Source organism: Vanellus vanellus, assembly GCF_965231255.1.
Source record: "Vanellus vanellus genome assembly, chromosome: 1".
NCBI lineage: Eukaryota > Metazoa > Chordata > Aves > Charadriiformes > Charadriidae > Vanellus > Vanellus vanellus.
In genome coordinates, this window is record NC_138905.1 from 130,779,044 (window position 1) to 130,797,171 (window position 18,128).

At 36.8% G+C, this 18,128-nt stretch overlaps 1 protein-coding gene across 1 annotated transcript in view; it reads right to left on the reverse strand.

Annotated features, from left to right (window-relative positions):
- IL1RAPL1 (interleukin 1 receptor accessory protein like 1) overlaps positions 1 to 18,128 on the reverse strand; it is a gene marked incomplete at both ends in the record, with an annotated part of 677,390 nt that overhangs the window by 280,509 nt on the left and 378,753 nt on the right. The window contains 2 exons of the mRNA XM_082498507.1: positions 82 to 235; positions 2,271 to 2,457. Coding sequence (XP_082354633.1) covers positions 82 to 235; positions 2,271 to 2,457 — 341 coding nt within the window. The remainder of the gene's footprint in view (positions 1 to 81; positions 236 to 2,270; positions 2,458 to 18,128) is intronic.

Genomic DNA, 18,128 nt, shown 5'->3' on the forward strand with positions numbered 1-18,128 from the left:
CAAATATGAACAACTGAAATCACAATATTAAATGTTGGGTTTTTTTTCTAAATATAAGCAATAGCAAGAGCCTGTAATTACCTGTAACTGTTAACTCCGTTGTTCTTCTGACAACAAAGAATCCATATTTTAACTCACAAGTGTAATTTCCAATGTCATCCTCTCTAACTTCCCGAATGACAAGAGTGTCCTTTTTAAACACAATACTTGATCTCCACGTCTTTGACTTGCATTCCTGTTTAAAGATAATATAACACTTCAGTGACAGGGTTCTTACACTTAAATTGGACCACTGTTGACAATGCTGCTCAAAGCCAAAGCGGCTAGGCAAGAGCCCAAGCTAGTTACAAACTTTGCACATGCTAGATATCTAAAAATCCCATCAAGTTAAGAGCTGATTAAAAAGAAAAAGACTATAGAATTTTATCAGCTGACTTAATACTCGCCCTCTGACAAGAAAAAGAAGTTGATTCCTTTGGTGGTTTTCTTTTGACATTAGTTTGCCGAGGAGCTCCTATTTCATTATATGCCATTACTCTTATGTCTGTGATCCATGACCGTTATATTACCAGTAGCTACAGGTTGCAGGGGAGATTTTTTTTTAAATCTAATTTTTGAAAAACTATAATTAAAAAATGTAGAGAAACAAAAAGAGATAAGAATGAGGAGAAATAAGGATAAGTTATATATCTCTTTCTAAAAGCATCTTAGAATCAAAGCTCTCTGAAATCTTAGTAAAAGATGAGGTTTGCCTCTACAAAAAATAAGTTAATTTTTCAATTATTACTATCAAAACATTACTTTTGATGCTAAAATAGAGAATACACATTTTTGCATGAATGCTTCTTAGGTCCCTAAAATGAATAATTTATTTTCATCTAATTAACCTAGGTACTGTTTGAAATCGCTTTGAATATTTTTATTGTTTCTAGGCTTTCTAATTATTTTTTTTCTTGCATTGCAAACCAACATATTTACAAGCAGACAGAAAAAGGGATTGGTGCTTTTCATAGGAAAAATGTCTTTTCATTGACTGTCACAAAATATTTTACTTGATGGTCTTAGCATAATCATTTTTTATACAGCATGGGCTTTTTTAAAATGTTAAAGAGGTTGTTGAAATTCATTCACACAAATGCTGTCAATGACTCTTAAAAAGACAATCTTTTGAACTCTTGTTTAAGAAGCCGGCCATAGTTTTAAATTTGGTAAAACTTCAGGTATTTATTTTATTGCAAACAAAAAAATCCAAGATGAGTGTAAGCAAATAATTGGTTACATACCTCCTATCTCAGACATGCTGTCAGTTAATCTAGACAGAGTCCTTCTAGGCCACAAGGTTTTACTTATTAGATAGCATAGTCTTGTGTACCATATTTAAAACCATTTATGTCATCAGGTAAATTGTCAGACTTTTAAAAAATAATTAGAATGCATACCAGCGCACCCTTAAACTAGCACTTCCTATATACACAGACATCTGTAGACATCTATGTGGACAAAATACATAGAATCTAAATTTCACATTTACTGAACTGTTTGAGGACTTTAAATTGTGTGCATTACAGTACTGAAGTATTGAGTATTTCCTGCAGATGGTAAGAAACCCAGACCTCAAGCTGCTGTTTGCGGAAGCTGTAGTGCACTGCGCACAGGCAGTACCACTTGCAAGAACTTGGCCCTTAAGTAATGATCTAGAAATCAGTACACAGTATTGAAATAAAGTTACTGGTAAAAACAGACAAAAAAAAAGATATTTGCAAGTAAAAGCTAATATATAAAGACCAAAGTTTTGGAAGTCTCTGCTGAATTTTATGCTGCGAAATTAAGCCATTCATTCAGACAGTAGCATGCATAGCTATTCTATTTCTATTTTTCCAAATAGATTTTACATGAGTTTTTAGAAATACACTCTTTAGCCTGGTATAGCACAAGCACTTTCTGTATAAGCAGCTCACATGGCTTTACTTTAGCATATCAAACCAGCCCAGACTGCTAACACTTCTTTTTTAGCCCTCTTGTTAGCAGAAAGCTGTCAATTCGTTGTGACATCCATAAATGGATAGTAAGAAAATACCAGCTCTAAAGTTTACCAAAGGAAGCATTTGAATTTCTCTCTCACTTAGTTCATTCTTTTCTATCCTTGATTCTGTTGTCTGTTTTTAACAAATTTTAAAACAATCTAAGCTTCATATAATATTTAGATCATGGAAATCATAAGAACATTGCATAATATCTTGTTGAAGGTGAAAATCTTTTGCATTCCTTACCTTATACCACAGAATTTCAGGCTCCCTAAATGGAAACAAAAAATCCTCAATTTCAGGGCATGAGATTTCCTTGCTTTTGCTAAGTTCAGCTTTTTCAAAATATTTCATCTTTGAATTGTAGCAGAGTCCAGTGTCATTTTCACCCACCGTCAGCGAAATGGACACTTTCATACAGTAAGTTGAGTTTCTGCAATGCAATAAAAATAGAAATAAAAGTCTAATATGAAAAAAATAATAAATGCCAATGCACATGACATTGTTTTTAAGTCATTATTTTCATCCCAAACAAAAGATAGAAAGTCAGACATTGTATTTTGTGTGTATTTTATAGCTGTTCATGATAATTTTTCTTCTTTCTCAGACACTAATTACAACATTTAGAATGCATTTGTTGGCCTTACTCTATGACTAAAGGCTTATCTCTCCCTTTTGTCAAGCTCCTTCTAACATTACTGTCCTTACTGTATATTTGAGAACAATTTTACCAAAAGTAAATACACAATAGAAGCTCCATGTATTTACCAGAGAAACTAGACAACCAAGCTGCTGACAGATACCATTACGACAGCTCTCAGGGGTGAACAGATCACGTTGTAGTACCACAGGCAGATGCCAAATTGGAAGCACACCAAGAGCCACCTATTCATCAGATCTGAGTATGCTTTAAAGTGGAGGTGGTAATCTTTTTGCGGCCTTTAATTAAAATGAGTCTTGTGACCCTCCCAATTGTAGTATAAAGGATGCTTTATTCTAACAGACCGGCGACTTGTTTACCTTAGCCTTCAATCCCCATACTCCCAGGCCAAAATGTTGCTTCTGCATTACCTACAGCCTTCATTAGTTTGGGCCCTCTCCTGAAACTTGTTACTTCCTCTGCTGCTGGATGTTGATATGTCAGGCAGCCAGAGACTAGGGAACGTTGTCTTCCTTCGCGCATTTCACTATGCACTTTAATTAGGCTCAAAGACAAAATTACTTGAAATGATTTGGTTTTTTCTCCATTTGAGTTTCCAGGTGGGCAGCAAATGAGTGTGTAAAGTTGAGTACTCCCCAGGAATGCACTGTGACAATGCAAGATTTCTCTCCTACTGTTTTGTAAATGCATTTGACCCCTGATCTGCTGAAAGAGGATCCTGCAGAGAGCGCTGAGGAAACATTCATTTTCTTATCTCCATTCTCAGACTCTATGAGCTGATTGCTGATCTACTACAGTATTGTGTGTATTGCACATGACAGAATCTGAAAGATGGCTACATTTTGTCATTCTCTTTAGATTTCTTCATATCTGATTGCTTTTACTGCGCAAGAAGAGGGGACAGAAATGCTTAAGGACAAAGAATAAGAGGAACGTCATTCGAAGAAGTCTATACTCCAATTTTCTTGAGAAAATGTAAACCTGAAAAGGAAGCTATATAAGTAACTATCAAATTAGAGAATATTCTTAGAAATGTAAATTTTGGAACAAAATGACCCTTAGCTATCTAGCTAATTTGTGGACTTGTAAGGAAAACAAACACAAAATTACTCCCTTATAATGAAGCCATAAGTATAATTTGTTACCCCGTTCAAGAATCTGGCTGTATAGAGCAAATAAAGTTGTTTCAACTTTATGCAAAGCAAAGAATGCATCCACTAAACATGGGTCACTCTTGCTGTTTTTAAGCTGTTTAAGAGCCGATCACCATTCTTACCTGTACATGTAATTTGAAATAATCCATTATTTTAAAGAACACAGTTTCATTACTGTACATTACCTAATTCCTCCATTAAGGTGCTACTTGGAATATTTATTTATTATGTGGCTTTAAAACATCATAAAAAGTCACCTAAGTCAGTTTTTCCAAATTGGTAAAAATGTCTTTTTCTGGTCTTGAAAGATCTATTGCTTGGAAATAGGGAGAAGGTCTAAACAGTCCATCAAGCTCTGAGGGTCAAGGATACACTAACTGGATGAGAGGATTCTGTTATTGGATGACAGGGAGCAATACATAGGGTATTTCATGTGCACATTTAAATATCCTCTTTTATTCCTTTCCATGTGTTTGAGCATTATGTTGTGTTCATGTTACTGAATGTCATGATTTAAAAACTTCTAGAAGGAGCTGGGAGGAAGAAAAGAACCATAAAAAGCCAGTTAACTGTCATCCCATTCTCTGAAGAAGCAAGCTAAGTAAAATTGACAATTGTCATATATGCGGAGTTTTTTTCTCCTTTGGTATTCAGAAGAAATTGGCCAAAAATTCTGATTTATGTTTTGGTCTACTAAGAGCTCTGTTCTGCAACAGTGGTAATGTGAATTGCCAGAGTTAGAATTCCTTCTGAGACACATCCAAGTTTCCAACGCAACAGAAGATCCTTTACAAGATGCAGCTTAGGCTTCCTGCTCCATAAGATGAGAGGTATTTGGAAATATCTCAGAATGTTTAAATCCATTGTTTGAAGAGGATGTTGGTATTTAACGACTCAAAGTTGTGTGTGTCCATGATTTGAGTCATATGGATATAAGCATCCTGCAGACAGAAGCACAAATTGACTGGATTTTAAGGTAATTATGTTCCAAACTTTCAGATATAAGGTACTGAAACATTTTGGGTGGATACTTTGTCAGCTGAGTTCCCTGACAGAACTTTCTCTCAACAGCCCAAAGTATCATCAAAAGAACCTAAAGCTCCAGATGACCCCAGTGACACAGACTTTCTTATTGCAACTCTAACTGCACTGTCAATCTGACTCATGTCGTACTCTGTGTCAGAGACCAAGGCTGTTGGGATGAAACAAAACTCAAAAAGAATGATATAAAAGGCAGAGCGACACAAACAGTATGAACAAAGGAAAACAAGCTAATGGGCTCGCAGAACAGAAAAAGAGAAAGAAAATTAAACAGTCCCCAGGTGCAAATGAAGAAGAAGAAAGAGAAGGTGAGTTTGCTGATTACAGCTGGAGCATGATGGGTACAGTAGATGTGGAGCCCCTCAGCTAGCAGAAAAAGTAGCAGGCAGCAGAGCCCTCCGGCAAGTATGCATATACTGCAGAGGGTAAAAAATATTAATGTGTTAGAACTAAGAAAATTTTCCATATGTCTCTTACTGGAGGCACCAGATCAAACAGACAAAACCTATGCCATGAGTTCAAGGAAATTTCATAACCCAATGGAAACCCAATGTTATATTCATTATTAAGAGCAAATGCTACAAACAGTTTTTCTCTTTTTGGTCTCTAGTGTGGTCCAAACTGGGGACCTTTATCACTAGGCAGCTACACTTCAAAGCAGTACCAGTCTAAAAACTCCAATCTGCAACAGCTACTTAAGTAAAATTCAGGCAATGAACACCACACAGGTTATGAATACATTTTAGACGGCTTACTAGAACTCTATGTTTTTACTATTTCTTGTTCACAAGACTAAGTTGCTTATTAGGACTGGGGAGATATTAATCCAGCTGCTACCACTGATTAACAAAAATTATTTCATATAGTACAACAGAGGCTGCCCCGGTGTTTGACATGGACCCATGAGATCATCTTCACCCTAACCTGTCATTTGTAAACTACCGGTCTATAAGCGTTAAAGTAACAACAATATAGCAACCATATCTACTAAATAAATTGATTCCATCATCGGTCTTTTACTTTTGTAGCCATTCATCATCCTTAAAATTTGAGGGCCGAGTAGCAATGGATGCGTGACTGAATCCTGTGATGATAGGACAGAAAAGTCTATAAATGGCTTAAATTCTCACTGACTTCTATATCGCAGGAGCAGTTGCTCTAATGCCCAGCTTCCCACAGTTCCCTTGAATCAATAGTCCACCTTTTCTTATCTGTTATTATTTAACCTCTTGGTTGTACAGTGAAAGCACATAGAGCACCGACTAACATCAGTCTGTTTAAATAAGAACAGAGCATTTCTGCTTTTTACCCTTTTCTCTACTTGAAATGACATCCACCTCACCAGTCCATCAGTACTTATTTCACCTTAGTGTTAGTTGATCTGCAGCTGTCATAGATGTACATTTACATAGGATATCTGTCATATTCAGACCCTGTCACAGAGTGTGACAAAGTGAAGAGTGGAAAAGCTCTACATAGAGAATGAAAGAACACAGATAAGTTTGCAGAAGAGCACCAAGTATGGAAAAATAAAGAAAATAAAAGTATAGTTGAGTAAAGAGGGGATCTTGAAGAAAAGCATGAAAATGTAGATTAAACAAACACAAATAGAGTCACATTACAAAATCTCTTCCTTCTCCAGACAGTGACCCAGAAGTCACAGCAACACCCTGAAGACTCTGCTTAATTCATGATCAAAGTTAGTAGATTCTAAAATAAGATCAATGTTTATTTACAGTCTTCTGAGATCCTCACTACTATATATAGCTGTATATTCCTTGAATTAAATGGAATTACAGCAATTCGTAATAGATGGGCCTCTGCGACATTTTACTTTGACAACGAAATTCATTAGGTAGATTGCTTTTCAAAAAACTTAAGATTGCAATTAACTATTTCTACAAAACAAACTTAAAACTTGAAATAATTATTAGCAACTGAAACTGGTTTATGACTATCATGCATTCATCAGCTCAAGGAATTGCAGTACTTGTTGCTATTAAAAAGCTTCATTCTTCATATTATGCAATTAGGAATTAAAGTGAGCCATGCTTTAACATCAGTATAATTACCAACAATAACATTATTAAGAACCTCCTGACATTTTGAAGAAAAATATTTCTTTTCCTTTCTTTGTTCCTTTTCTCTGCTTGAATTGACATCCACTTCAACACTACATCTTTTTTCTTTGAGATGTAGGCTGGAAAACACTCATATACATTTCATGGTTTTTTCTTAATTGAAGAGAAGATGGTCAAAGTAGAAAAAAAGAAAGGATTGTATCTTGCTTTTTAGGCATCTAGTCTAGAAGCATGGCCCACCTTATTCACGTGGATCTCTACACAAAGGAAAAAAAATGCAACTAAAAAACACCTGAAGGAAAGACAGAGTGGAAAAGTGTGGGACTGTCCTGCTAAAGTAACTGTTCATATCTAGCAAAACAAAGACTCTTCTGAAGCTTATGACAAAACACCTATGAAATCAACAGTGTCCCAAGATCTACAGACTACCAGGATGCACAGGTAAAATTCTCTAAATATTTTCAAGGTCTTAGCTTTTGAGCATTTTTTCATATCTGGAAAGGCAAAGATGCATATCTAGGTATTTTTCTTTTGATCAATCACTGTGATTATGAGAATATCACAGAGGATGCATTTGATCACTACCAGTCAATCAAGTAGCAGAGAAGAAAATATTAGCTGTTGACAAGAATCATGAATGGTGAATGGACCTGCAAATACAGGACTTCCACTGACTAATATAAGGCTGAGATCTTGTCTACTCAAATACCTGTGAAGTGGTTCCTTATTGAGTACAAATGATAAAAGGACAGAAATGATAAAAGCATGCATGTGAAAATCTGATTTCCAATTGGCTTTTTTTTTCTTTTTTTTTTTTTTTAAAGAAAAAAGGCAGAAGTTTGTACTGTAATCCAAAATAGCCATCAATGGACAGAGATCAACTTGTCAAACTTCAGACAAAAATCTATACCAAGAATAGCTTTGAGAAGCTTAAATATAGTAGAACATGAGGAGTAGAAAGCTTGAGAATGTTTGCTTTAGTAAGATTAATTATCTTTGTCGGTTGTTTTAATTGCTTCAGGGTTTTCCAAAATCTTTGCATATACAAAGACATGACAAAAGCATCTTTCTACTTCATAAAATTGGTTATTAATCTTCTCCTCTAATTCGAAACAACATAGCATATAATATTAATTCACTCTTAGAAGCAATAATTGAAATATAATTTGACAAATAAATAAGACAGGACATTGGAAAACTCTCCACAGCAGCCTGTGTGAATGAAATTTTCACACACAGCTGAAAATTAACTGCCTCATTCTTCATGTTCATGTGAAAGAACACAAGGAATATGGATTAACGATATTTCTCTGGAAAAACAGAAAACTTATCTTCATATTTACAGCATTAATATATACCTCACTTCTCTTTTTAAAAGTAGGTATATAAAAATCTCTTGTAGCTGATTTATACTTTTTTTGCCTTTTTGTAGTTCTCCGGAGGTTTCATGTATCTTTTCCCCTGCATTTTTCATTCTATCTTCTATTCCACCAGTAAACAAGAATTGATTACATGGAAAGCATCTCCTTTAAACTTGGTGAAACACCAAGCAGAAGAAAGAAGAAAAAGGGATGGATTTATCACTTTGCAGAGAACAAAAACCGTATACCTGAAAAATGGCATTTGACCAAGCAAGTTGTTATTTAACAGTAGTAGGGAGGAAAAAACACACACAAAACCCCACAAATTAACTTCTGAGCAATCAAAAAACATTATCAACTGTTTTTTAAATACAAAATTAATAGGCATATAACCAAAAAAATAGTAGAAATAAATCTTACAGATTACATATTGAGTTACTGCATTAAACTCTCTGTCAGGTAGGCAATAGACAGTAGTAAACATCATACTTCCATGTTAGAAAAAAATAAAAAGGAGACCAGTATATAAAAGATATGTATGGCTTTTTTTCAATTGGCTTTGCCTTGCCTTTTTGTGTTGTGTGTGAGTCCACCGAAATGCACGTGATCAGGAACATTCTGCATATCACCTTAATAATTTACCTTTTGCCATGCTGCTGAGTTTTCCATGCCACTGGAAGATACAGAATCCCATAACACTGGTTGTGGGATGTATGTATGTATTTTTTGCCCTTTTATGGAAACCATCTGGGTGCAGCAACTTATGCATCATCACAAGAAAAATCAGGGAATTAAATTATTCCAGTATTTCTAAATTCTACCACATCAAATACCTCCAAGATTTTTTTGACCTTCATATAAGATGTTGCAATTACATTTTCGTACACTTACATAAGGTCTAAAATAACTCTTGAAAATAAACACAGGTCAGCACTGATGGTTGCAGTAGTGCCAACACCATTTTGAAGTTAATACCTTCATAGGCCTGCCACCATGCACAAAAATGTTTCTATTTTCCCTATCATTATAGTAAGTAAAATTAAAAACAAAATTAAAAATACACACAGGCACAGAAGATAAATTCATAGCCAGTAACATCAAAAAGCTTGGTGGTTTTGATAAAATATGTTACTCCAGACTTTTTTTTTTTAATGCTATTGTACATGGTCCAATGTGATATCGGTTAATCCAATATAAAAGTGTCAATGCATCTGCACAACATGAAAACACAATGAATAATTACATTAGAACAGAAAAAAAAAGACACGTATTTTATTTCCTACTGTTATATTCAATTTTGTATATAATAGTGTTATAATATGTAGCACATAAAAAAGTAAAAGCCATTGTAAAGTGCTATATAAGAACAAACTAAGGAAAAGGAGGAGGTGACAAAATTACTAGAAGTCTCACAGTCAGCATGATGTTCAATGTTTAACAGTTGTTAATACACTAAAGACTCAACCAAGTTGCTAACTTCTGTGCCTAGGAACAGAAGAAAGAAAATCAATCTGACTGAAATTTATTTCACTTTTGATACAGATAGATTATGATGACAATCATCACAGAACACTAGTAATTGCTAATAAAACATTCCTAATAGGGTTTTTTTCCATTAATGACCACTGACCAGTGACACCTGTACCATGATACTAAGTGTAGTTATATTTAAAGCAGTAACAAGTCCATTTCATCTGAATTCAGTTATGTTCAAATGCTAAAACATTATTAATAACTTTTCCATACATACACAAATGTATCCTAACTCTAATTCTGTCTGACTTCATACATTTGTGTAGGACCATTACATTTAAAGACCCTAAAGCAGCAATACTGACCATCTACTGATTTGCAGATTTGCGTTGGAGCCTGTGGGACAGGCAGAGTCAGAAATTAGAATCTTAATACTAAAAAGAGATTGTTTTTCCCCCATGATGTCTAATCTCAGAATTTGTCTGTTCTCAATCTGCCTGCCATGATGTGGTTGCCTTGGAAAAATGGCACTGGGTAACCTGTATTTGTTAAACTAACTGTGCTTTAACTCACTTATCACACGATACTTTTGGGATGTTACTTTTGGGGTTTTGTTTGTTTGTTTTTCCTGAACAAGGTAATAAGAAGAGTTGACAAGCTAGTCAGTTAATTGCTCCCTAATCTGTCCAGTCACAAATGTTCAGAACTGTAAAACTAGCTAAATTTTTTTCTTACATATAAGTGAAGCTTTTCGTTTACCTCTTTTATTCAATAGATTTTCAAGCACTAAAAAAAAAGAGTTCTAAAACATACAGAATACAAAAACAGGAAGCAAGAAGCTGTTTGGGGATTTTTATTTAAGACAAAAAATCCATTTAAATCCAATTTATCTGGAAAAGAAATTATATCAGCAGGTAATTTGCCAGAGAGAAAAGAACAGAGGGAGGAGCAAGAGGAGACACAGGGGGGAAACCAGACAAGAGAACACACAAAGAGCAAGAATAGTTTCTCTAAACTTTAGCACTTACAATATTGACATCTGCATTTAAAGGAATTGCTTAGAGAACTGGGCACTTAGAGTATAATTTCTTTATAAAATTGATCTCTAAAATGGGCCAGATGGGTTACTCTTATGAAACTCCGCTTTTCTCCTGAATTGAATAAAACCCGGTAATTGTCAATCTCCTCTTCACCGTCACCAGAGGGAACTCGGCGGTGGATTCATACAGCTCAGTACTCCTCAGGCAGCATCCCTCATCATCCCTATTCATGACAGGAGGGAAACTGGGACTGTATCTGCTACTTGTCCACTCCAGTGCTTTGCCATGTGTACACTTCACCAGCAGGACAAGTCAGGGGACTATATCTTATACCAAAGACACACTGTCTTTGGGACCAGAAAGAAGTGCCCTTTGGAAAGTCTTCACCGTTTTCCCGAAGAGGGAATTTTATCCCAACCCCTGTTTTGTATCCTTGTAGATTGCAGCCAACTTGCTCTCTGTGCTGGAGTGAGTGCAGAGGAGGGCCACGAAGCTGGTGAAGGGCCTAGCAAACAAATCATATGAAGAGCGGTTGAAGGAGCTGGGACTGTTTAGTTTGAGGAGGAGGAGGCTGAGGGGAGACCTCATCACTCTCTACAACTATTTGAAAGGACACTGTAGAGAGGTTGGTGCTGGTCTCTTCTCACAGGTAATTAATGACAGAACAAGAGGGAATGGCTTCAAGCTTCAACAGGGTAGATTTAGACTGAACATTAGGAAAGAATTTTTCACAGAAAGAGTGGTCGGGCATTGGAATAGACTGCCCAGGGAGGTGGTTGAGTCACCACCCCCTGGATGTGTTTAAGAGACGTTTAGATGTGGTGTTGGGGGATATGGTGTAGGGGAGAACTTTGTAGAGTAGGGTAGATGGTTGGACTCGATCCCAAGGGTCTCTTCCAACCTAGACAATTCTATGGTTCTATGATTATCTTCATCTAGCACACAAAGGTGGCATTCAAAGGAAGGATGAACAGGGCAAGTAGACCTATGTTGGTTCTGGCATTGGTCATCAGGCACAGCAATATCTTTCTGCAGTTCCAAATAAGGTGTAATGGAACCACAGTACAATAATGATACCTGTGAATGCAGCCAGACCCTCTAACTCTTTTGCAGTTAAGATAGCAGTCTTAAGTCTTTGCGTTCCTCTGCATACCCTATATTTCTCCTTCATTTTAAAGGGATGTAATACTTGTAGTACGTGCCCTGTCATGACACTGGATTTTTGCAGGGTACATTAAACAAAATGACTAATCAGGAAGTTAACTGGCAGCACAGCAGACGTGTTCTTTCAGTGTACATCATGACAGCAAATTCATTTTTTACCCTTTCAGTGGCATTACTAGAAAAACTGCAAGCTTTGCATTAATAGCGATCAATTGTTTCTACTGAGTTATGCTATAGTATTACGGTATTTACTGGGGTAAATGAACTGGAGAGCAAACAGGAAGTAAAAAAATCTCTTTTATGTTTTCCCTCAACATACAAGCTGAGTTGGGAAAGTAACTTTATTTTCAACTCCTCCTAAACTGGACATTAAAAAAATAAAGTCTGAGAAATGTCTTTTCTTCACTGTATTTTAAATTTTAATAAGTAAACTTCGCCACTGATGTCGATATCCCCTTTCTAGAAATGCTCCATCCCATTTCAGGGGAAAATTTTTGTTGACTTCAGTAATTAGTTTTTTCATGTTTTTGTAGGCACAGTTCAGTCCTCTTTCAGTCCAAATAACTCTAACAGAAGTTATTTGGATGCCTGAAAGCTGAAGAGAAAAGCATTCATTCAAGAGAAAAACAAAACCACGTTATTGATAAGCTACTTGCGCTCTTGGACAGTGGTTCCAAAGGCTCTTTGTGAGCTTTAAAACTTTCGCACAAAAAAATTTTAAAGCCTTCAGATAGCAGTGGGGTTGTTTGAGGACATGGATAAGGCCTTGGGCCCGCATGGCAAGGGAGGAAGGCCAGCGTACCCTACTGCAGCCAGAATTGCTGCCGTGCACTGAGGTCCCCTTGGTGGCAGGGTCTGACAGCCTCAGCAGTCTGTGGCTTCTGGACCATTTGTTCAGGATAGCAGCTTTCAAACTTTTTATGCAAGGTTCCCTTTTGCTGGGAAGGTTCCTTTTTTGCCTCAGACTCTGGAATAGACGGCTCCCACACTCCCTGGCTCTGACAGCTGAAACCACAGATTGCCTTTTCCACAAAGCTTCCAGAGCCAACAGAGCTGCAAGTGCTAGGGCACTGCTTCAGGAGTGGGGGAAGAGTAAAGAAAAGTGGAGGGAGACGGACAGAGGCTGGGTGGAATTTTCCTCTGTGCCTTAGAAATTATCTCCTGCTTCCGTACCCCGGGGGGGGCAACCCAGTTTGAAAACTGCTTTTGACCTCAATTGAATTACATAAGCACTGATTTCTTCCCTCAAGGGTCACCTAATTATGTGCATGATACTATGAAATAACCCACTGCACATGAGCCTCCAGGACTATTTGAATATCAATGCTCTGCAAGATACTTGTATTAATATGTTTGAATTAGTCACACCAGAAAATATTGTTCTGTTTTAGTGCCTGCTCCCATCCATTTTATCTTCTTCTGACACAAACGGTATATGCTGCCATCCCAAGTTTCCCCTTCTCTCCAACCCTGCCAAAAGAGAATGTCAAAGTACAAAGTCTAATTGCGTTAGAATAACGCTTTCCTTGTGTCAGAGAGAGCTACTGAATGACGTGAAAGTCCTATTATTGATGTTCTGGACAATAAAAATGAAATACAAATTAGCCTTTAGAAAAGGAATTGAATTTTCTCATCCGTATAATACCTTAAAGCTTCTTTTGTGAGTAAGCTGGAAAAAAATATATATGTGTACACTTTTATGTTATTGACTTTCCTGTATGATCTCTGTCTTTTTTAAAGTCTAAGTGAAACTTATCCCTTTGTGAGAGCTGGAATCAATCTGACATTGATTTCCACATTTTAATAAGACCTCACTTTCTTAGTACAAAATACTTGAACAAAATTATGACAATAATCTTAATTAAGAACTTGTACTGGCAATTACCTGGAAGGCAAAAATGCATAAAATGAACTAATTTCCCCATAAAACATTTTCCTTAAAATTAAAGCTACCTTTTAGTTAAATTAAAAAAAATAATAATTCATACTCTTACAGTACAGGAATATCTAAATATTCCTATAGTGTGACTCTGTACTCCTACAGTATAGGAATATATATCTAAATACATTTTATTTGAGGTTAAAGCTTTCTTTCAGGTAACTTTAAAAGAAAACTCTCATATTCTTATAATATATACTCCCATACACCAAGTGTACATACATATATATGTATAAATCAGTCATATAGGTATATTAGGGATTCCAGTAATTGCAAAACTAATCAGAGAAAGTATGTGATTTAAAAAAGTTGTCATAGAAAGGTTTTTAAGTCGTATTAATCTATACCTATGTTATTCACTGCGAATGAAGCCCAATTTTTAAAACAACTTTCTATTAAAATATTTGGTATGTGAACTCCTTCAGAGAATAGTACTTATGTATGGATTAAAGGTAAAAATGTTAGAGGTGGTTAAAAAGGATGGGAATCAAAGAACTGTTATACTGCAGAGAGTATATAAGGTGAGTACAATATGGATTACCATTAGTCTGAATTTAATAGTACATTTAAAATTTTTTTGCTGCTTACAAATTTAGTGCTAAATTAGCTACTCATTTCAGTGAGGCTTCTGAGGATATTTAGTGAAGAAATTTTGGACCAGTGAGTCATAAAGCACTAAAATGGAGATGTGTCAGAATGATACTAAATATTTTCTCTGCAGCAGATCAATGTATATTCCCAAAGGAGACAGAATTATGAGGAGCTGTGTGGGTATACCCTTATAGATGAAAATCCCTTTAGCTTTCAACAAACTGCAGTAGGGAGATAATACCTTAGCATGAAATGCCTCTAGGTAGACTGTCTCCTCATAATTCAGGAGATGATGGCACTTGCTTTTTCTTGAGAACCAATGATCGTGGAGAAGAATAAATTTTATACCTTAGCATATGCCAGAATAGCAGAAATGCAGTACTATGGCTTCTTTGGAAAATGACAGGTTAACGGATTTTATTATTTCTCCCATTTCTTTCTTTTTTAGAATCACAGAATCACAAAATGGTTGAGGTTGGAAGGGACCTCTGGAGGTTGTCTGGTACAAACGGCCCTGGCTCAAGCAGGGCCACCTACAGCTGCTTGCCCAAGAACGCGTCCAGACAGCTTTTGAGTTTCACCAGGGATGGAGACTCCACAACCTGTGGGAGGGCTCAGTCACCCTCACAGTGAAAAGTGTTTCCTGATGTTCAGACGGAACCTTTTGTGTTTCAATTTGGGCCCATTGCCTCTCATCCTGTCACCAGGCAACACTGAAAAGAGTATATACATTGATGAGTTCCCCCGAGCCTTCTCTTCTCCAGGCTGAGCAGTCCCAGCTCTCTCAGCCTGTGCTCATAGGAGAGATGCTCCAGTTTGTTAATCATCTTTGTGAGTCTTCATTGGACTCTCTCCTGTGTGTCCACATCTCTCTTGTCCTGAGGAGCCCAGAACTGGACACTGTACTCCAGGTGTGGCCTCACCAGTGCTGAGTAGAGGGGAAGCATCACCTCCCTCAATCTGCTGGCAATATTTTGTTTCATGCAGCCCAGGTTGTCATTAGCCTTCTTTGCTGCAAGGGCACATTGCTGTCTCGTGTTCAACTTGGTTTCCACCAGGACCCTCCGGTCCTCTTCTGCAAAGCTGCATAGATTGTTATTCATGGAACATCTGTTTTCTAGGGTTGTATTTTTTACTGGCAGGGGGTGGAGGGGAACTGTTAAAGGAAAATACTTTTTCCAAGGATTTATATAAAAAGGACAGAAAAAAATAGCAGTTGGTATGAGAATGAATGGAAAAAATTACTTACTTATTGAAGCCAGAGGTCCTTAAAATTATGTCTACCATTTGGTGCAACAGTGTGTGCCCGAGCAGCTGTGCCTACGCAGGGTTCTGCGTTCAGGAACAACTGAGTGTTACTACATCCTGATGACTCAGAAGGTCATCAGATATTGGAACATCTTTACCACCAAATCATCCCTTTTGCAAATGCAATCCGCCTTCTTTTATAGTACTAAAACTGAAAGCATTATTGGAAATAAAGAAGATGCTGAATGGCTTCTCCCTTGTTCCTTCTCTTTGCTTGATGAATTAGCACAAGTGCAACCTACAGTTCTCAACTCAAGCTAGAGAAGGACAGATACTATCTTTCAGTCTCAAATGCTAAGTTAGATCCTTCTGTTCAGCTGGAAAGCAGCTGCATAAAGAATATCCCTTGAAGGTTTCTGTCTTGTTTCTGAATGATTAGATATTTATCTCTTGATAACTCTGCATGAGTGTGTTCTTTTCTGAATAGAGATTTCTCATGTTCCATTATCAGAGTTACTCAGTAAAGGTAGATATGGACAGAGATATCCAACAATTATAATATTTATTATAGATATTAGAAGAATGACATTTGGACATGAATAAGATTCCTTTGAAATTCTCTCCATAACTGTTTCCCAGTAAAAATGGGAATAAGTATGACACGCTTTGAAAGCGGACACTAAACAAGAGAAAAAATCATCATATTTCTTAGGTTACTGCTTCAAGGCTAACTGTTTCCTAGCATACTGATGTCACCTCTCCAGTCTCCTGGAAGTTCTCAAATGAAATTGCATTACAATTCTCAATTTAAAAAAGTAAATAATTCCAATACTTATGACTGCTACCTTTGTTAAGAAACAGTTTTAGTTATTCTTGTTTTACACTTACTTTCCTATGAAGAAACAACAGTTCACAAATCAGTCAACCTTCTCTACCAGAAGCAGAATTAGAGACAAGAAGGTCTCTCAAGTAGTATGACATTCCACAGATGAATTTTAAGACCATTGCTCTGTGCAGATTGAAATAGAGCTCAAAATCCAAGGTACCGAGTTTCTGCAGAAAAGTCAGTCTTTGGCAATGCTTAATTCTTCTACCAAAGAAGAACATTAGAAAGATGCAAGAACTTGATGAAATTTATACAACTGAATACCTCAAAGTAAGTCCTGAATTGCCAAATAAGAAATTTACATGCTGAAAAGAGAGCAGGATTTGAAGAAACAGTCCAATAAACAAGGGAATATAATGAAATTTGGATGTGTCTGTCACCCAAAGACCATAAAGTACATGGAAATTTATCTATTAACTATTTTTGGCTGTGTTCATATGAACAGCTTTACCACAGAATAGTTTCCAAAATTGCCTCAGTGTGACCTGTATCAACACAATAAGTATTTTTAGTTCACTCTAATTTTGAGCTCTAAAATGTGATCCTCATCCACTTCAGGCTGTTGCTGAAGATCAGAGCCATGAAAGCTTAGGAAACGGAAACCAAAACTCAAATGGTATGCATATTACGTTCATATCAACAGCATCCCTGAAGCCAAATATAGGCAAGCAAGCACTTCCACCCACCCCAGCTACCTACTCTGCCCAGTGTTGAAAGTGTTAGTTCTCACTCCAGCCTCCAGAGCTTCTTTCCAGTCCACCTGTCTGCCCTTAAATGTATTAAAAGCTATCTTTATGTCCACACGTTCAAAAGAAAGCATAGAAATGCAGGCTTTGGCCAGCATCAAAGCACTCTCTCCATAGTCAAAGCCATAAAATCTCTGTTGCCAAAGAGACAGCGTGTCATTATTTCTTCTCACACCAAGAGGAACTGTTGTGCTATGGAGCACCTCGTGAGAATGCAATACATGTATCTGCACATTGTCCATGGTCTCCAAGACTGTAAGCCTAAAAATAATGAACTTCACAGAGAAGAAAACAGAGCTCAGTGAGCCATTTTAGGAAAAGGTTATTCAGGGATCCCTTGGAACTAGTTTCTTGAAGTGGCTAAGACAGCCAGAGGGGCACGCTTTGTTGCAAGGCTCTGAAAACACAAGTGAGTTGAGACTCCATGTTAAAGAACAAGTAATTCCCTTCTCCTGCAACATCAGGAAATAAATTCGTTCTCGTTTTCCTGATCTTCTTGACATAATGTAAAAATCCAACAGCTGTGCACCTTCACTCCTCTCGGTGCCAGCTTTCCATCTCCAGTGGCTGGCCCAAAGCAGAATGTAACAGATTTGACAATTCAGCAAAGCCTCAAGTTTCAAATATAGAAAACCACGCTATTCTTTGTCTCATATTATTATCAGCCACCGAGGTGAAAAATGAAAAGGTTACAGGGGCTTTGGCTGCCCCAATGAACA